This window comes from Melospiza georgiana, chromosome 3 (assembly GCF_028018845.1).
Source record: "Melospiza georgiana isolate bMelGeo1 chromosome 3, bMelGeo1.pri, whole genome shotgun sequence".
In the NCBI taxonomy this organism is placed as follows: Eukaryota; Metazoa; Chordata; class Aves; order Passeriformes; family Passerellidae; genus Melospiza; species Melospiza georgiana.
Window position 1 is genome coordinate 17,979,170 of NC_080432.1, and position 20,665 is coordinate 17,999,834.

Consider the following 20,665-nt stretch of genomic DNA (forward strand, 5'->3'; position numbering starts at 1 on the left):
CGCTGCCCTGAGCTGCTCCTCCTCCTCCCCTGCTCCGGCTGCGGCTCCTCGGCTTCCTCCTCACGTTCGTTCCCCCTTCCTGGCTTGCCCGGCAGCTGAGGCTGATGCGGGTGGGCTGCCCTTCATCAGTACTAGAGGCAGGAGTTGTGTTCTGGCTCGCCAGGGTTTCGTTTATGGAGGGAGCTCCTGGGGACATTCCTCACAGAGCCACTGCCTTTCGTGTCCAGACATCTCCCCAGAACTGCGGTCTTACACCAAGCACTTGTGTTTTTATTTATTTTCCCCGCAACCTCTTGAGTTTGCTTGCTGTGCCAGTTTTTGTACCAGCAGAGCTCACCGTGCTGCTGAGCGTCCTACTGTAAATGCCTGAATTTCACCAGAGCACACGAATCCCTTGTTTTTTCTGGGGAAATCCCCTGCAGAGCTGCCTCTGTGCCAGCGCCAGTGCATCGAGCTCTTCTGCAAACTGTGCTGAAGAAATTAAAGGCAGATACACACCAAGGCCGTAGTTGCTTGCTGTACCCTCCCTTTTGTTTTGGTTGCTCAAGTGAAGGGCTCTGAATGGCAGTGGGATTCTGCTTGGCACAGGGCAGGCACCCAGGCCCTGCAGGACCAGCACAGCTCTTTTGCTTCCAGCTGGAACTGAGTGGTTTATGTTATCTGAAAGTGAATCGGTCTCTTTTTTCCTTAGTTTGTTTAGGAAACTATGGTCTAGGGATAGGTGAGCTGAGAGAAGTTGTGTAAACAAGGGCCAGCTTGCCTAGAGGTTTCATTTTCCATGCAGAGAAGAGTCTGAAACTCCATGTTGAGATTACTCACTGTTTGTATGGTTGTCTTAAAGATTTAGCCAGCTCTTCTCTCTTTCGTGCTCCCCAGTGCCCTCAAAGCCTTTGTGTTGGGACCAGCCTGGAGTCCTCCTGCACAGCTCTAGACACAAGCCCAGAGTCCAGGTTGCAGTGCCAAAATTGCATTGCACGTGGCTTACAGACACATTGAGAGCATCTGCAGGGTGGCTGCTGTGAGGGTAGCTGGGTATACAGTCCTGGCTTGTGGCAAGAGCCCATCTGGAAATAAAAATATCCTTTGATGTTGGCTGGGGGCTGTGTACAAATCACAAACGGGACGGGGCTGCTCTGGAACGTGCTTTGAGCTGTTGTATTTTCCAGCATCACTCTCATTAAATGGTTATGACAATGGGAAGATGCCAGCAGCTCACATCCCAGGCAGCAGATGAAGAACTTAATGTTACAACTCACTTTATAAGTTTTTTGACCAATCACACAAAGCAAAAGCACATTGACAGTAGTTCTATCCAACCACTATAAGCACAGGTACCTTTGGTTAAAACAATGCTTGTGTATTTCAAATACAATACCTGCTTGTAAGCCTTAAAACACAATGCACAGAGCTCCATTATTAAGCTTCAAACTTCCTAATATCTTGCTAGATAAACTTTTTGGTAGCTTAGAGAGTTATTCTAGACAAGCATTAATACACAGACCATTGTTCTATTTGTCCTTAAATAATTTTTTTGCTAACCTATCTCATGGCTGCTGCTTAGCTCTAATCACAGTTCTACTGCCTCTGTGGCCTGCCTTTTGCCCCTTTCCCAAAACCCTCTAATTTTGCAAATTGCCACATCTTCTTACAGTTTGGGTGGATGGTTGGTTGTAGTTTGGGCTCTCCGATCTCCTGGTGCCATGCTGTGGTCTTTGATGCCCTTTCCTTTTCCTTCCTGCTCATGCACAAAGCTCTGCTGATGTTTTTGGCTTGGAGATCTCCCTCCTGTTGGTGAGTGACACACGGAAGGCTTTCCTAGGTCGTTAGTTCTGTATCATCAGCAATTATAATTACACAGCACTGAGTATTATTAGTACAGCAGCTGTTTGTGTGAGTTATTTGGAGCCAAACCACTGTAAGGTTATTTTGCCTGGTGGGTAACTGGAACAATGCCAGGATGGTACCCACTGTGTCTGAGTTTTAAATAAGTGGGGTACTTGCAAAACAAGTGCTTGGTGTGGGGCAGAGCTCTCTGGAGCTGCACTTCAGGGAAGATTTGGGTGGTGTTTCTGTCCTGATCACAGGATCATGGAATGGTTTGGTCTGAAAGGGGCCCTGAAGATGATCCAGTTCCAAGCCCTGCAGTAGGCAGGGATGCCCCCCCGCAGATCAGGTAGCTCAGAGCTCCATCCAGCCTGTCCTTGAACACTCCCAGGGATGGGGCAGCCACAGCTTCTCTGGGTGACCTTTCCCAGTGTCTCACCACCCTATCACTTCAAACCCTTGTGAAAACTCCCTCTCCAGCTTTTTGTAGGCCCACTTCAGGTATTGGAAAGTGCTGTAAGATAGCCCTGGAGCCTTCTGCAGGCTGAACACCCTAAACTGTCTCAGGTGTCTTCACAGGAGAGGTTCTTCAACCCTCTGATCATCTTTGTGGCCTGGCCTGCCATCCACCTCTGATGCAGAACTTTAATTGGGCTCTGGTGTTTCCATTGAATTTTGTCTCCACCTCCTGCAGGCTACTCAGGAGCTTCCTCAGGCCACAATCCTTGGAGCTGCCCGTCTTATCTTGTGCCTGCCATGGGTTCTCCAGTATACAGACTGTTTACTTGAGAAGTGGCTCTCAAAGGAATTGTGCAGTGAGGTTAGCAGCCTCCTGTGCTGCAGTCTCACAGGGGCTGGTGCAGCCATGCTGAGGTTGTGACTTTTATTTTCTTTCAGTAAAACAGATGGTCTGATCAGCAGGGTGATGGACTGGTTAAGCTAGCTAAATGCTCCTTCTGTGTCTTTCCACTTTGGGAAAGTCTCTCCAGCAGCTTGCCTGTCTTATTAGATTTTCTTCTTAGACTTTGTCCTTAATAGTATCCATCAAAAAGAAGAAATTGCATGCGTTTACCCAGATACTAATTTTTATTTTGGGCTTTGTTTTGTTTTTCCCCTTGATTCTGCTTGAACTGTTTCATCTTGGCCTGATGTGCTTTTTTTTGCCAGTCCCCCATGTTTGATGGCAAAGTCCCTCACTGGCACCACTACAGCTGCTTCTGGAAGCGGGCTCGACTCGTGTCCCACGCAGACATCGACGGCTTCCCCGAGCTTCGCTGGGAAGACCAGGAGAAAATCAAGAAAGCCATTGAAACTGGAGGCCCTGGAGGAGGTAGGCAGAAGCCTCCTGGTGTTTGGAGGTTCATCTGGAGCTGTGCTCTCTCTTATTGTGCTGTATTGTGGTGATTTTATGCCCACCTCGAGTGATGTCAGAATTGCTGAGATGTCTCCACACTGCAGGGTGAGGATGCTGACAGTATCATCCAGCATGTTAAATCAGTGAGGAGAAAAAGCCAAGTCACTTGGCAGATATATTGAAAAACATTTCATGTTATCATGATTGGTGTGTTTAGTTTGTTGTGCTGTGTTTTCTTTGTGGTACCTTCAGCTCAGTGCATGGTTGTGGTGGCTCTTTGGTGCTTTTGAGCATGGACTGCTTGTCTTGCTCTCTGTTCAAATTCTGGACAAATGAAATGAGTGGCTGGAACCCAAGAGGTTTATTAATGCAGACTGCTAACAATCTGGGGCAGAGAATAAGAAAATAAGGGAATGCATATTAAAGCTGAATTCTGTATTTGCTTTGTTCTCCAGGAAAAGGAGGGGAACAGGAAGGAGGTGGTAAGGCTGAGAAGAGCCTGAATGACTTTGCAGCAGAATATGCCAAGTCTAATAGAAGTACTTGCAAAGGCTGTGAGCAGAAAATAGAAAAGGTAAAAAAGTTCTCCATCCCATCTTTTCTCTCTGCAGTTTTAATTCAAACAGTGGCTTTTATAGTTGCTTCCTGTCTGTCCTGCATATGGAAAGCACTTGCAGAGTGTATTTCTGAGTCTGAGCAGCAGCTGTGTCCTGGACAGCTGACAGTAAAGGCATCCCTCAGGCATGGTAGCCTGGAGATCCCTCCATTCACTTGGGTCTTGGAGCAGGCTGGGAATGCTGCTCACCAACATTTCAGTGGCAAGGGAACCACCACTAACTGCAGCTTTTCCTGCTTGTTACTGCACTGCAAACCATCTACTACTTGTTGGACACCTGAAAGGCAATTTGCAGTAAAACAGGATAAGATCGTATTAGCATTGATGTTTGAGTGATAGGGACATAAAGTTAATTATGAGCATAAAGTTAATTATGAGGTGTGCTTTTATGAAGCTTGTTCATGTGAGTTTTGCTTGGTAAGCTTACTGGAAGTTGGAATAAAGACAACAGGATTACCCAGTTTGAGTGGATTTTGAACAGAAAACTGCCTTCAAAGATGACTTTTTCAGCCTAGCAAGAGTACATGAAAATGGAACTGTAGTGAAAGTGTTTGAACAAAAGTTGCAGATTTGATGGAGGAACTGTTACTGCTTTACAGAGTTTTAGGAAGCATCACGTTGGTAACTTGTTAACAACATCCTGCTCCTTCCAGAACGGCCTAACAACTGCTCTTGTGTCACTTTGATCCCCCTCAGGGCCAGATCAGGATTTCCAAGAAGATGGTGCATCCTGAGAAGCCCCAGCTGGGGATGATTGATAACTGGTACCACCCCGACTGCTTCGTGAGCCGCCGCGCAGAGCTGGGCTTCCTCCCTGCCTACGGGGCCTCCCAGCTCCTGGGCTTCAGCATCCTCAAAGCTGAGGATAAAGAGACTCTGAAGAAGCAGCTCCCAGCTACCAAGAGTGAGGGGTAGGTGGTGAGTGTAGGAAATTGTGTTGTCTGGAGGAGGCATTGCCTTTAAGTACATCCGTGATAAATGTTGGGGAATGTTGTTGTCTCTGTTAGAGGAATATTGGTCATAGGAAGGTTTGATCCTTCAGGCAGATGACAGCAGACATTCCCTGTCCCTGAGAACCTGCAGTCCAGTGTCCTGGCCCCTGTGACTGCCTTGAGGAAATGCAGAGACCTGCAGGTGTGACTTGGAGGGCTGATTCAGGGCTTTCAACCATAAAATAATGCTTGTGTAGTACAAAAGGATACTGGGCTCTGTGTCTCCTTGTGTGATACTGTTATCAGCAGTGGTTTCTCTGCTCAAACCACTTGTTAGAGAATTGATTTGACATCTTTTATCTATGAGCTTCTGAACTGTGACAGGCACTGAGTCTGATAATGGTGTTTATTGGCCATGTAGTGCTTCCACTTGGATGCTTTTGTTTGCTGAATCTTTCATAGTATGTCTGAAATTTCATTGCCTTGCATTGAGATTCGCAATGGAGGCTCTTGACAGGACCTGTACTGACAGAGAAGTGTTTCCAGGTGACTTGCTAGCTTTGTGAATCTTTCTTTTTTAATGAAAGCTTTTGTTACTTGTTCTTGAACTGACTTTGCCTGGAGTCATGCTTCATAGCACAAACCAGTGTTGTATTGTCCCCTTGAAGGAAGGAACATTAGGTATTTCTGGATCCTACAAATAAGGAAGATCTTGTCATGGGGAAACATTGGGCTTCTCTGTGTGCATTTTAGACTGAATTCAGCTTTGCTTTTGCAAAGATTCACCATGAAAATGTCCAGTGAGGCTGATGTCTGTTCTGAGGATCTGTGGCCATGTCACAGCTGTGAAGTCTTTGTCAGCATTGGTCCTTCAGGTATGCAGCTGATGTCTGTGGTGTGCAGCTCCTTGGCAAGGCACTGCTCCAGAAGCATTTGGCAGTGCTGTGGGTGCTGTGGGGAGCCCTGCAGCACCCAGTGTGGGCTTTGGCCAGAGCCCTGTCAGGTTCTGTTCTGTTCACTTCTCTCAGCTGAGCTGGCAGAGGCCAGGAGGAGATGTGTGCTTCTCTTGGGCAGCCTGCTGCCTTTCCATGCAGGGATTTCACCTCTGTGTGCATTGCTCAGTGTAAGCAGAAGTGCAGTATTTTAATGCACTTAGAGGTTTTCAAGCAGTCCTTTGCTTTTTGTGTTTTGTCCTAGAACAGGGAGTTTGACAAGGTTATTTGTAGTTTTCTCCTATGTCCTCAGCAAAGCTCCAGAGATTTGACTGTGTGAGAGCTTCTCTTGTCTGCCCTGACTCTGCTTTTCTGGGCCACTTCTGGGATGCTATGCAGAATATGAAGGCTTTGTAAAGAAAGGCCACAGAGTAGTTTGCCAAGTCCCTGTGTAAATAAAAGCCCAGAATTGCAGTGGAAAAAAGCTTGCACTGGAGATGGAGGGTAATGTGAACCAGGACCTCATGCCAGAAAAGCAGCAGGATGTCTCATCTTTCCTGCTTTCTAAGCATTCCCTGAACAAGCTCCTCAGCCTTGAACTTGCTGGCTGGCTCCTGTGCTCCACTGCCTTCTGCTCTTTGGGCTCTGCTTGAGCCAGGGGTGGCAAGGGTCAGCTGGAAAAATCACTGCCTGTCAAACAAAAAGAATGGGTGAGAGTGTAAATAAACAGCATGAGTGGAGGAGTGTGGTGTGCTAACTAGCTGGCGGTTTTGCTGCCAAGAAAGCACAGGAGTTATGGAGAAGCTAAAGGAAGAACACTCCAGAAAGCTGAATGAGGTGCAGTTACCTCAGATAATTCACCTTGTGCATTCAATCAGATAACAGAAATTACCAACAGACATTACAGCCTCTTGCAGAAATTATATTAAAGTGTCTGTTGCAAGTGAAATTCTCAAAATTATCTTTAAAGATCTGTCTAAATATGCTGCATTTGAATTGTATCCTGACTCAGAAGCCTGTGCAGTTGAGATGTGACACATCCAAATTCAGGTGCTGCTGCTGCGTGTCCAGCCCATACTTTGAGGATAACCTCAGGCTTCGGGAGTGCCCTGTCAGCCCTTTGTGTAAAAGTGGCATTGAGATTGCCTTTTTCAGATGGGAGAGGTGAGGTGTGGAGCAGGGCTACCCGGAATAAGTTGGAAAATCCTTTCTTTGTGAAGACCAAATACGGGAGGATTTGCTGCAAGGATCCTGGCTCCTTTCTCAGCCAGTTCTGGGTGAGACATGCAGCCCTCCCTTGGGCTGTGGGCTGTCCTGCCCAAGCACTAACACTCTGCAGAGCTGGGAAAGGAGGATCTTGTGTCCTTGCCTGCAGCTTCTCTGTGGAAAGAATGCCTAGATGCTTTTGTAGGAAATGCAGGAGCAGCTTGTGAGCTCCTTTTGACAGCATTTCTTTGGCAGTGTGTGTTTTGTCCTCCTGCTCTGAGCTGTAATACTCCCTGTGTTTTCTGCCTCACTTGTTCAGATGGAATTGCTGCCCAGGTCAGGAGCAAAGTGTCACTCTGGAGATGTCATGCAGCCCTGGATTAGCTGCAGAGGTGACCTGAGGCAAATGCTGAGTGCTCAGGTCACCAACAGTCTGGCAGTGCTTTACAGAGAGGAGGTGAAAAAAGGAGTCCTCGTTCCTCCCTGCTGGGCTACTTGCTTTATCCAGGGTTGTTGTGGCTGTCCTTTCTACCTTTTCATTGTGGGGAGGGGAAAAGGTGAATGTGACAAATAGAGTAGATGGTCAGGAAGGGCCAGGCCACAGTGGGACAGCTCACTTCCCTCTTCATCTCCTCTGAGGTTGGAATAAATCTTGTGTGGCTTCCCTGAAGGTGAGGAGTGGTTGGCATTGCCTGGGAAATGCCAGTCCCTCCAGGCAAGCTGTTGGGCTGTAGCTGTCAGGGGTGGAGGGCTGTCCCTTGCCCAGCCAGTGGGCAACACATGGTTGTGTGGCCCAAGGATGGAAGATCCTTGTGTGTGTGTTCTGGTGTCAGTGAGGGTGTAGTTCACAGTGTGTTCTAAAATGTGCTGTTTTGGGAAGCTGCAAGATGAAGTCAGCTTTGCCATTCCCTTCTCCAGGCTGTGTAAAATGATTGGTGTTTGCTGTAGCTTTGGGCATGGCAGAGAAGGTGGTGACCCATAGCTTTGTGCCTCCCTGCAGTTGGGATGATCCCTCCCACTCCATGGTTTGTTCCAGTGGCTGGAGCAGGTGCTGTGACCACTCTGCACAGCACTGCTGGCCCTTGACTGTGAGGAGAAGCTGCCAAAAGAGAGTTGCTGCTGGAATTTGGCTGCATTCCCTGGGTCACAGGGTCTCTTGGCAGAGTGATCACCTTCCATGGGCTGCTGTGCTGGATTGGCTCCTTTAGGAGACAAGTTACAGTGTGGGAGTGAGTGAGTGCTGGCTTGCTGGAGGCAGCCTGGCTGTCAGCAGGCACTGCAGATACCCAGGCTGGGCACCCCTCCTGAGCACTGACATCATTAATCCTGGTTTGGGAAGGTGCAGAACACTTTGCACTCAGGCTTGGAAGCTTTTCACAGATTCTGTTGTGCACCCCTGACTCTTAAAACTGAGGGAAGTCATTGTCCTCTTGATAGGGCTCAGTGGATGCTCTGGTCTTGCAGAGGTTTGTCTGAAGCAGTTGCTGGCAGCACAATGAGGCTGTTTCCCCCCACCAGAGGCAGGGAGATGTGCACACAGCCCCTGCTCACTGATGGCACCTGGCAGGGCACAGCTGGAGGATGAAATCTTCTGCCAAACCAGTCCCTCAAAGTGCTCTGAGCTGTGGTTTGGTCAGAGGTGCTGATGGTGGGCTGGTGTGGCCACTGCAAATAAAGTGAGCACTTAGGGAATTTTAGGGAATTCAAGTTATTCCAGGTCTCATGCAGGAGTCTCTGGGAGAAGTGACCTCTTGACATTCTTAGTGGGAGCAAAGTCCTAGAAAGAGAACTGTTTAAAATTATAAATAGAAGAGCAATCAGAAATGTCAACTGCATGGCTTAACCCTCAGCCACAGCTTACAAAGTTGAGAGAGGCTTTGTTAAAAAGAGAGCTGGCTGATGTTTCATAATGGAAAGCATCTCTCAAAATGGGGTGTGTGATCCAGGCTGTGTTTGTGCTCTGCCTCGAGTTGCAGGCCTGTCCTATCTCAGCTGGGATAATTTCCCTTGGCATCCTCACAAGGAGAGCACACTTCAGGCAGACAAAGGGGATGACATGGCTCTGGGAACAAAAATTATCTTCTTCTGAGGTCCCTTGTCACTCTAAAGTCTGCCAAAATCCCCCAGTTTTCATTTGGCTTTCTTTTTCTACTCTTTCTTGGGCAGCGTTTTCTGTAACTTCTCCCTTCAGCTCTAAATAGCAAATAGCAATAAATTTCCACACATGCAACTCCTAACAGCACATCACAAAAGCACTGTGAACCTGGAAGCATTTTCCAGTGCTTGCACCTGAATCTGGTGCAACAATGCACAAAAATTTTCCAGAAATTTGCACCTGTTTGGTTTCAGAGCCCTGACTTAATTCCAGTCTGAAGAGAAACTAGGTGGGAATATTGGAAATACCCCTAAGGAGTTGGGAAATACCCACCTAGGGAAATACTCTCTGGTTTCCCAGTGTGTTAACTCATTAAATTTACTGTGTTTGCTCTCCTTTATTTCAGTGTAGACTGCCTAAGCTGATCAAGCTGGTGATTCAGCTGAAAGACACTGTGGTCTTTTAACTTGCATTGCTTCAAGAGAGAGCTGTTCAGTTATGCCTTTGGTGTACAGATGAATAGATGAGATTAAAATAGATGAATATAGATGAATATGCCTGAGAATGTTGCAGTCTTTCACGTGCTCTTCTCCCACACCACACAGTTACCCTGTGGAAAACCTCTGAGTGCACCTGACCTGATTGAGGCAGCTCACATTGCAGAGCCAAGTGCAGGTCTATAATCTAGCACTGAGGAATTTGAAAAATGGATTTGCCTGCCAAAACTGAGGATATTCAAGGCTCTGCAGATATTGGCAGTCAGTAATCTGAGCTCTGGTAACTGCTGGGCAGCCATTTCAACAACTTCCTTTCATGTGTGTGTGGTTTTGTTTTGTTTTGTTTTTCTCTGTTAGAAAGAGAAAAGGAGAAGAGGTAGATGGAAACGTGGTTGCAAAAAAGAAGCAGAAAAAAGAAAAAGAGAAAGAATCCAAGCAGCAGAAACAGCTGAAGGTGAGTTTTAGCTGCTCACAACCTAAGAACTGCTTGGTTGGAAGTCTCTAGAAGAGCCTCTAGAGAAGGCAGTACCTTGTTCCCAGAGAGAGCAGTGGCAGCACAGCCCATCCTTGTACCCTATCACTGAGGCTTTGCTGAAGGGAATTCACCCTGCCCCTTTCTCTCCAAAGACAGGAAGGATGTTCTCTAGGACTTGGGCTTATTGGATTTAAAGAGATTAGGTTAAATGCCTTTTTTCTGAGAGGCTGGTTCTGGGCCCCTTCCTGTGTCAGCTGGCTGTGGTGACTGGAGCTTGGAGCCTGAGCACTATTGCAGAAAAGCTTGGAAAACAATAAATGGCTCGTTGTAAAAATTAAACAGCAATGAAGTGTGCAACTAGATTAATGAAAAATCAAATATTTTGACCCTCTGGTGAGATATGTTCAGTTCATGGGTACAAATTGTGATAGGTCACAGCTTTCTGCCTGTCACCTTTAGAATATTGTGGGAAGAATCCCCAGTAGAGCTTCAGGAATTTTTTATTCTGAAGCTCTACTGGGGATTTTTAAAATATATTTTATTTATTTATTATTAATGTATTTATTATTTATATTTATATTTATTGTTTATTTTTATAATTTATTATTTTTATTTGTATTTTATTTATTATTATTAAACGTTCCCAAGGAAAAAAACTAACAATCTGACTTTGCTGTAACTTAGGTCTTAATGGAGCTGTAGAAAAATGCTGGCTCTGGTTTTGTACAAAAGCTTTTTTTGTTGTGTGGCAGTACCATAATTTTCAAAAAAGATATTTTTAAGGTTTTGCTGCTGCAGTGCATATGTTTAGGACAAATGAAGGCACTTTGTGGATCAGGGTTAAGTTTGGGTTCACTTTTTTTTAACAGCATTTCATTAAGCATGATCATTAACACTGAAAATTACACCACTTAACCCAGTAAACCACTTCTTCCTGGGCAGGCTGCATTTTTAACTGTAGCCAGAGGATAACATTCAGAAACTATCTGAGATATTTTAGGATGCTTCTGTGCTTCCCAACCCTTTCAATTTCTGTAGAAAAGCCCAAAAGAATATGCATGCTCCTCCACACTGCTGCAGGTGTCTGATCTCGTGGAAATTCCTCTAATGCTTAGTTACCTTAAAAAAAGAACAGTGGCAATCAGCATTTGTGATTTATTTTTTTCTGGAAGGCTCAGATGCTGCCACTTCCCCACTGTTCTCAGTGTCAGCTAGGTAGGTGAAATTTGTAAAGAATGTTGAGGCTTTCTAAGTAAGGGCACTGACATTTGAAGGATGTGACTTAAAGGGACTGTTTTAGGTGTTTAGTAGTAGGTGAGACTCTCCCTTTTGGTAGTTACTGGTTCTTGGAGCTCTTAATCTCCCAATCTGTGTGTAAGATGACATGGATTTGCTAAAACCTTGTGCCCATACTGCAGTTTGAGGAGTGTTCTTTGCCTCTTTGCTTTCTAAGCTGCTGGGTTTTGTCAACAGGAGCAGACAGAGCTGATCTGGGGCATCAAGGATGAGCTGAGGAAGGTGTGCTCCACCAATGACCTGAAGGAGCTGCTGATTGCCAACAAGCAGGAGGTCCCCTCAGGGGAGAATGCTGTGAGTTTGGTTGGAGTTGCTCTGTGTGTGTGTGTGTGGGGTGATGAAATGGTGAAGCTGACCTAACCCAATGCTGCTGCAAGGTCCACAAGTCTGAAGAATGTTCCTGATGTAACACTTTAAAAAGAAATTTGGTGCAAAGCCCAGTCCTTCTGTCCCAGGAGTCTGGTGTTGCTTGTGAAGGGTGGTGTGGTGGCGAGTGCTGCTGAATTCAGCATCTTTGTCCTGGTGTAGTGCCTTTTTTCTGCTATGCTCAAAAAAATCCATGGGTTTTTCTTTTTGGTACTGGCTCTTCATGAGCAGGTTAGTTAAGGCACTTCACATGGCCTCCCTCAACTCTTAAATTATGCATAATGAAGCAAAAATTGTACAAATTCTTTCCCAGTTTCTTTTCTAAAGCCAGTCCATTTTGGTCTATGTAATTTGTGAAAGTCTGCTCTCTTTCAGAGCCACATACTGCTTTAAGTATTTGTATTTATCAAGACTCTTTGTGGGCTGGCATGTGGGAAGTGTCTAGACTCAAAGTGGTCATGGAATACTCTCAGGCAGGAAAACCTGGACTTGTCTGAGCCTACATTCCCACCTACTCCTCATGTGCTCAGATGCAGTAGCACATACCATCTTCTCCCTGGCTGTTCTGGCAGCCTGGTCAGTGCTGTGTGGTAGTTGTGTTCTCCTGGACCACAGGATTGTAGAATGGGTTGGATCGGAAAGGATGGGGTATTTTTGGGGTACCCCATCGTGGGGAGGAATGATGAATCTGACTCCATGTTCTAAGAAGGCTAATTTGTTATGATATGGTATGGTATAATTATATAATATATTATTATATATTATTATATATTATAATATATTATTATATATTATTATATTATATTATACTATATTATGCTATACTATACTATATTATACTATACTAAAGAATACAGAAAGGATAGGTTTCAGAAGGCTAAAAAATAATAATTAAAAATTAATGACTCCTCAGAGTCCAACACAGCCTGTGATTGGTCATTAAGTCAAAACAATTCACATGTTGGATAAACAATCTCCAACCACATTCCAAAGCAGCAAAACACAGGAGAAGCAAATGAGATAATTATTGTTTTCCTTTTTCTCTGAGGCTTCTCAGCTTCCCAGGAAAAGAATCCTGGGCAAAGAGAATTTTTCAGAAAATGTGACAGTGACATTGGGACTCTAAAGATCTCTTTCCAACCCTCTTGCCATGGGCAGGGATGCTACCCCCCCTAGATCAGGGTGCTCAAAGCCCCATCCAACCCAGTCTTGAACATTTCTAAGGATGGAGAATCCACAGCTCCTCTGGGCAACCTGTTCCAGTGCCTCACCACCCTTGGAGTGAAGGATTTATTCCTAATATCCAATCTAAACATATCTTCTTTCGGTTGAAGGCCGTTGTCCTGACACTACATGGCCTTCTAAAGTGCCTCACTGCTTTCTTGCAGATCCTGTTTAGGTTCTGGAAGGTCTGACCTGGAGACCTTTTCTCCAGGCTGCACAATCCCATGTCTCAGCTTGTCTTCACAGGAGTGATGCTCAAACCCTCAGGTCATTTTTGTGGCCCTCCTTTGGCCTCACTTCTGCAGGTCTGTGTCCTTGCTCTGGTGGGAGCCCCAGATCTGAGTGCAGCTCTTCAAGTGGGGTCTCTTGAGAGCAGAGCAGAGGGGGAGACTCTCTCTGAGGAAGAGGAATCACCTCCCTCCTCCTGGAGAGGAGAGGCTGAGCCAGGGGTGTGAGACTGTTGAGTCAGGGATGGATGAAATGACCCCATGGTTCAGAATGTGAAAAAGAGAGACTTTATTAGGAGGTAGCATCCTTTTATAACCAGGATTGCTAAGGTGAAACCTGATTGATCTCAAAGTAAAAACTTTTCACAGTATTGGTGAACCATGACTAGCACACTCTGAAGGTACATACCTATGAGCAGAAAGAGAGATCATTGTTTTCATTCTTTCTCTCTAAGTTTCTTTCAATTTTAAGAATTCTCCTTGACTGAACTGGAGAATCTCCACAGGGGTGTGAGGAGGAGGAGCCCTGTGCCATGCCTCTGAGGCATCCTACATCCATCAGTGCAGTGAGAGGCTTGGTTTGTGTTCAGAGTGTGCTGGAAATGGCTGTGCCAGCAGCCTGGCAGTTGTGTTCTTGTGTGAGTGCCTTCAGCCTCCTCCTGCCATGACCTGCTCTGTGTTTTTGTTGCTGTAGATCTTGGACAGAGTGGCAGATGGGATGGCCTTTGGAGCTCTGCTGCCCTGTGAGCAGTGCAAGGGGCAGTTTGTGTTCAAGAGTGACGCTTATTACTGTTCAGGGGACATCACTGCCTGGACCAAGTGCGTGGCTAAAACACAGACTCCCAACAGGAAAGACTGGGTGATCCCAAAGGTGAGTGTTTGCTGCATATTTGATGTTCTGAAGTGAAGCACATTTCTGAGCTGATTGCTCTGTGGCATCCTGCACTGACTGCTGCTTGTTCAGAGTGTGCTGCAGCACTGAGCAGCTGTGACAGCAGGCAAGTTCTGTCACAGCCACATCCCCCCAGAAGCAGGCAGCTAATGCATAAATAATTCATATTTTTCCAGTAACATTAAATTGAAAGTGATGTTGTTGATTTGATTTGAAACTCATCATTTACCCTCTTCCAGCTTTATTTTCTCAATCAGTACAGTGGGGTTTTGTCCACCTTGGTGTGAATCAAAATAATTTCCAAGATGTGCACTAAATGCCAACATCTGGCTAGCATTCAATTTATCCTTTAAATCTTATAATAATATTTGTGGTTTTAAATTGTTCATGCTTCTATCCCACAGGAATTCCGGGAAATTCCTTACCTGAAGAAATTTAAGTGCAAGAAGCAGGACAGGGTGTTCCCTCCAGATGCTGCCACTGTAAACTCAGCACCTCCTCCCTCTGCATCTGCTCCTTTGGCAGAGACTGTGTCTGCACCCAGAGGTAAATGTCTGCCTGGGCATGGCTTGGTGGAGCTCAGGATGATGTTCAGCCTGGCATCCCCAGCCAAATAAATGTGCCACCCTGGACAGTCCCACTGTTCTGCTCTCTGGAGCAGGCAGAGCTCTCCTTATTAAAAAAGTGTCTCATGTGCTTCATCTTCCCAGCACAGGCAGGCCCTGGGGTGTCTGGGGTCATGGGCTTGAGGTTCTGCTCTACTCACAGATGATTTTCAGTGTTTCTTGATTGTGAGGAAGTGATGTGTGTGCAGTGAATCAGAAATGTAAAGGCTGATGTTGCAAATTGTGTCTCAGGGGAGACCTGCTTCAAAGTGCCACCTCACTTGGTTTCCTGGGGACCATCCAGAGATGTCCTTAATGCCAGATATTCCACATAAATTTAGGTTTTGAGGGCAAGAGAGTTTTGCAGGGGATTGTTTTGTTTCTAAATCATCTCCTGAGATTTGGCTTTACTGATCACTGACTCCCCTTGTGCAAAATAGATGTGCTGTCTCCAGCTGTCAAAAGGTTGGACCTTATGTAGGTTGCTGGAATGAATTGATGCTTTGGTGATAAAGCCTGTCTGTTTAGTACTATGCTGACTTCTTTCTTATTCAGCCTTTCTAGTTCTGGCCATAATTTTGAGTGCAGGGCATTATTGTAACTTGGTTTAAAAGGTGGGAATAATTCTGCACAGTTAACTTCAACCAGATCACATTATTTTAACAATGAAGACAAAGTAATCCAGGTCTTGTTTCTGATTAGCAAATTGATTCCAGCCCCAGTGTCCCCTGAAGGTAAACTCAAAAGGTTGACCAGATTTCAAGCCAGGTTGCTTTGTTTGCTAACAACCAAACAAATCTGAGTTGAGGGCAGAAGAGGAAGCACAACTCTCAGCTGGTCAATTAGAGCTGATAGCATTTATCTTGTAGCAGTGCAAATATGCTCTTAGGCATTGGCCATGTCCTGGACCAGCCTGAATTGCAATGTTAACACAATGGTTACCAGTTTGCTCCATGGTAGAACCTTGTACTGCCTATAAGACTGGAACAGTGTTGCTTGAGAGAGAATTTTCTCTGCAGCCCCTCAAAAAAAGATTTCCTTTTGAAAAGGAGGAGCTTTCATGTGACAGTGAATTTCTCCCATGCTATCCAGGCATCAAAAGAAAAGGGAAGCAGAGCACAGTCCCTAGCAGCACAGTGCTGAAAGAAGACTGATTCTTTTTACTTAACAAAACAAACCAAGAAAAGGGCAAATATGCCTACATACCACTTCCCTGTCTTCCATCCCTTCTGCTTGTTGGCAGCTGCTGAGCTTTGTTCCCTTTCCTCTGGGAAGGGGAGCTCCCTCCTGCTTGCTTAGCACAGGTCAGACCTGCTTGGCCCCTCATGTCCCTGCCAGCTGAGCTGATTGTACAGAGAGAGGAGGAAAATGCTGTCACTTTGTGCTTGCTGTTTGTCCAGGCACTCTGTGACTAATGTGTCATTTCCAAACCTTTAGACAAACCACTGACCAACATGAAGATCCTGGTTGTTGGGAAGCTGTCAAAGAACAAGGAGGAGGTGAAGAGCATTGTGGAGGACCTGGGAGGAAAGATGACCACCACAGCCAACAAGGCCACGCTGTGCATCAGCACCCAGAGTGAGCAGCCATGCTGTGGCTCCTGGCAGCAGTGCTGACAGAGCTGAGCAGATTACAGAGGGCACTTGTCCTCAGAGCTGTCTGGGGATCATTGTTTGGATTAGGGGGAGTGTTCTGTGTGCACACATGGCCTGAGTGTGCTTGGAAAAGTAGGCAGATGTGTGCTGTTTGAGTTTTGCTTACCCAGCCAGTCAACCTGGCAGGCTGTGCCTTAAGGCTCTCGTGGGTCAGGGGCAGCTGGGGTTTGTGTGCAGACCATGGTGGTGTGCAGGCCACCTTTGTTGGGGGGAGGGGTGCTCAGGGCTGTGTCCATGCTTGCCTTGGAGAATCCCCAGAGCTGACTGTGGGTGTTCGAGGGCACTGGTTTGCTCTGCTGGCAGCTTAGTCTGCTCTTGCTCTGGTTGGAGCTGTGCAAACTGACTGCTGAGGTGGGAGATCTGCTCCCATCCATCTGAAAGTCCAGCTGGGATCTGGGAAAGGGAGAACTCCACCAACCAGGTAGAACAGGAGTTCCTGCTCTAGGCCAAACTGTATCTTTGAACCAAGGAGGAACTTGGCTCTCCAAAAAAGATGGTGAATCCAAAACGTAGTGGAATTGTGTTTTCAGTGTAGTAGTAATTGTGTTTTCAAAGTGTTACAGAGCCCTGAATCATGGCCAGAGGGAGAGGCTGAGGTCTAAAACCTCATGGATGCATTTTTTTTCTCCCCTTGCTATCCTGCCTCTGCAGAGGATGTGGAGAAAATGAGCAAGAAGATGGAAGAAGTGAAGGAGGCCAAGGTCCGTGTGGTCTCGGAGGCGTTTCTTCAGGACGTGAAATCTTCCAGCAAGGACTTCCAGGAGCTTGTGTCTCTCCATGCCCTTTCACCCTGGGGTGCAGATGTGAAAATGGAGCACGAGGAAATGGCTGTGGATGGGAAGAACAGCAAGCCCCCAAGTACAAAGAGTGCTGCTGGGAAGGTCAAAGAAGAGCAGGGTGAGGAACAAAGCAGCTGTTTCTGCACAGGCCTGTTCAGTGCTGTGCAAGCACAAAGCAAACCTGGGTATGGTCTGTCCTTACCCTTTCCTTGAATTTTCTGGGTTTTTTTTCTCATGATAAGTTTATATAATGGACCTCAGGGCAAGACTAGCTTTAATAACATGAAACTGTCTTCTGAGCTGGCTCTTGTTTCCCCTACTTTCATCTGCCCAAGCTCCCTACTATCAGTCCAGTCTCTTCCTCATGAAACATCAGCTTCACTGCCAATTTGGGTTAGTGTTGGAGCTCCAAGGAGGTCCTAGGACACCAAAATGACTGACACTACTCAGGGAGTGCTGGCAAGTGAGAAAATACTGAGATCCAGAGCTCTGAGTCTCTATGCTCCTTGATTTAGAACATAGTATTTTTGTAGCAGTGTAAAAATATTGATGGCATTGCTCCCCAATGCCATTGTTAGCCCTGGATGGTGAACAAAGCCATCACATTTGCTCACTTCTCTTCAGAACCTGTTTTTTATGTCCTCCAAGTGGAGGTTTCTGTCATGCAATTGGGTGTGCTCTTGCCAGACTGTCTCACCACAGTAGCATCCCCAGGGAATCCAAACACTCCCCATGCCCTGTGAGGTTTTTCAATCCCACTTCCACATTTGTGGTTGTGTTTATCTTCAGTGCAGGTAAAAAAATGGCATGGTCCACCCCTTGGGGCGAGAAGAAAAAGAATAGATAGATAGAATCTGGGGAAATGTAATTTCTCATTTAGTTGTGATTTGGCTGCTAGAGCTAGGTTAAAGAAAAGCCACTGAAGTCAGTGTTCTCATATACTGGGAATCTGCTTCACCTTAGGGTGATAATTATGCAAATTGAGAATTTTAAGGTTGATTCAAATGAGACTATGTTGCTCACCTAAGATAAAAATTAACTGTCTTTCACTGCAGGACCTAGCAAGTCTGAAAAGAAAATGAAGCTAACAGTGAAGGGTGGAGCAGCAGTGGATCCTGATTCTGGTGAGTGATAACAGTGCCTGTGCCTGCACCACCCACAGCCTTCAGAATGCCTGATGGTTTGCAAAAGGGTTTTTCTGTGAAAGGATGAGGGTTCCATAAAGGAGCATGAATTTTTAAACCTTTAACATTGCTATCAAAGGAAGAATATTGATTGACATCCAAGGCTGAGTATTCCAGGATTTTCTAGCACAGCTTTCTTCAGAAGGACCATTTAAACCAAGGTATGCACCTAGTTCAGCTTCAGGGTCTCCTGTCAGTGGAGTGAGTAAAGGCCCAGCCAGCAGAGCACACAGGTTTGGCATAAATATCTACTGATTCTACTCTCCAAACCTGTGGTGCATGGATGTTCTGACAATTTGCACTGCATCCAAGGCCAGCCTTTGCTTTTCAGTCCACTTGCTAATGTGACACCTGCAGAGCTGCATTTCTCCTGAGGACTCCTTCAGCTGCTCACACAGTAAATCCTGGATTTCAGATCATCCTCTATCAAAGGTTACAGGTTTTTTCCTCTAGTTAGGATACTAACTAGATACTAACTCTAATTTCTCCAGATACTGGAGAAATTTATCCAAAGTTTATCTAAAGGTGTAAGCTCACAATTCATTAATTAATTCATTGTGCTCTAAGTAGTTTTGAATGAGCTGTGTGGTCACTGGTTTTTTTGCAGTATTTCTGTTAAATCACACTGCTGCAGGAAACATTTGGATGAGTGCAAATGCAGGAAGGAGAGCTAAAACAGTAACCTCCTCCTCTGTGTTCTAATTTTTTCTTCTCTGCAGGTTTGGAGGATTCTGCTCATGTCTTTGAAAAAGGTGGGAAAATTTTCAGTGCAACCCTGGGACTAGTAGATATTGTCAAAGGAACAAATTCCTATTATAAGCTGCAGCTGCTGGAGGATGACAGAGAGAACAGGTGAGTTTAGTTTTACCTTCAAATACTTCCATTCACTTTTTTTCTAATAAATACTGGATTTTTACACTCCAAAAGCAAAGTGTGAGTAAAATGTCTTTGGGGAGATAACAGATTGGTGTAGTTACTTGAAGGAAGAAACCACTATAACAGAAATAAAAACAAACCAAACTAAAATAACTCCTCCAAACCTACCAAATAAGCCACCCATGGAGAAATTTCTACTCTGCATGGAGACATTCCTTGTGGGTGTTGACAAAACTTAAGCTGGGGTTTTTTTTCCCTATATTCTCTAACTTAATTTTGTGTTCTAATCACAGAGCTGTCATGTTGGGAAACAAAACCAGATTCTGGCTGTTGTACCACAGTGTTAGCCTGAATTGTGTGCCCTGAAGTATAACAAAATGCATGAAATATTGATGCAATAGGAACTGATCATGTGTGTAGCTTTCCAGTCTCATTGGGTGCGTGGCAGAGCTGTTCAGTGGTTGCATTGCTGATTAGCTTAAGAGATTGAGAAGGTTCTTTAACACAAAACTGCCCCTGCCAAACACATCAGTGACACAGAAATCCAGGGTAGCAATGACTGTGCTTCAGCTCCAGATTTATTGCACTTTACCATGTTTTTAATGAGCTTTTGTTCCTGTCTCATTTGTGTGAGGTTGTATCAAGTCTGGGATTCAGTACATGGAGGGATTTCAGTGCCTGCATTTCATACCTGACATACTGGAAAGGTTGATTGATTGTATCCCCATAAATATTACAGAAGCTCACCCAAGGTGCTGTCAGCAGTACAAACAAATATTTGATTTACTTCTGGTTTCTCTAAAATACTGAACTCTGGGGCTTAAAGATGCTTTGTCTTTGTTTTTCAAATATATGACCCCAATGGTCTGAAGATTTGTATTTGCAAAACATGAAGATTGAAGAGATATTAGCTTTTCTTTTCCTGCTGTGCACCCATTTATCCTCAGGGTTGTGGTTAACACTGGGCGTTTTTTACACCAGTTCTTAGACATACAGTGATTCCTCTCAATGAAAAAATTGTAGAAATTCTTTTCACACTTTCTGTGATGGAGGGGATGTTCCATGAAGTTACAGGTGTGCAGATAGATGGCACTGGAGTGGCTGATGGCTGTTCTTGTGTCCCATTGATTTCTCCAGGTACTGGGTGTTCCGATCCTGGGGCCGTGTGGGCACCGTAATTGGCAGTAACAAGCTGGAGAAGATGCCATCAAAAGAAGATGCCATTGAGCACTTCCTGAATTTGTATGAAGAGAAAACTGGCAATTCTTGGCATTCTAAGAACTTCACTAAATATCCCAAAAAGTTCTACCCACTGGAAATAGATTATGGACAGGTAAGCCTGAAATGCCCCTGTCCCAGGTGGAGCATTGCTGAGATTCCCTGTGTCTCTGTTCTGTTCTGTGCTTGTCCTTGGATCTCTTGCACTTCACAAACCAGGGGAATTAAAATGCAGCTGTTGCATCTTCTCTCTGCAACAGGGGAAAGCTGTAGGTCAAGGAGTACCATCCATTAAAATAGACCTGTTGGGAAACTAAAGAGTTTTCTGTTATCAGATCCCTTGAATGCTTGTTCCTGTTTACTCTGTAACTTTAAGGATATTAATTTGCACTTAATCCAGCAGACAGTTCAC

At 45.4% G+C, this 20,665-nt stretch overlaps 1 protein-coding gene across 2 annotated transcripts in view; it reads left to right on the forward strand.

Moving 5' to 3' along the window:
• Positions 1–20,665, forward strand: part of PARP1 (poly(ADP-ribose) polymerase 1) — a 32,007-nt gene that overhangs the window by 1,382 nt on the left and 9,960 nt on the right. Inside the window, exons 1-13 of one of the 2 annotated variants that reach the window (XM_058019425.1) lie at positions 682–1,791; positions 2,992–3,154; positions 3,634–3,752; positions 4,491–4,705; positions 9,814–9,910; positions 11,405–11,521; positions 13,739–13,915; positions 14,341–14,482; positions 15,979–16,119; positions 16,848–17,093; positions 18,031–18,099; positions 18,879–19,011; positions 20,173–20,368. In XM_058019425.1, coding sequence (XP_057875408.1) covers positions 2,998–3,154; positions 3,634–3,752; positions 4,491–4,705; positions 9,814–9,910; positions 11,405–11,521; positions 13,739–13,915; positions 14,341–14,482; positions 15,979–16,119; positions 16,848–17,093; positions 18,031–18,099; positions 18,879–19,011; positions 20,173–20,368 — 1,809 coding nt within the window. In that variant the 5' untranslated portion in view covers positions 682–1,791; positions 2,992–2,997. Of the gene's footprint in view, positions 1–681; positions 1,792–2,991; positions 3,155–3,633; positions 3,753–4,490; positions 4,706–9,813; positions 9,911–11,404; positions 11,522–13,738; positions 13,916–14,340; positions 14,483–15,978; positions 16,120–16,847; positions 17,094–18,030; positions 18,100–18,878; positions 19,012–20,172; positions 20,369–20,665 lie in introns of those variants that run through there. The other variant, XM_058019424.1, reaches the window with a different exon arrangement.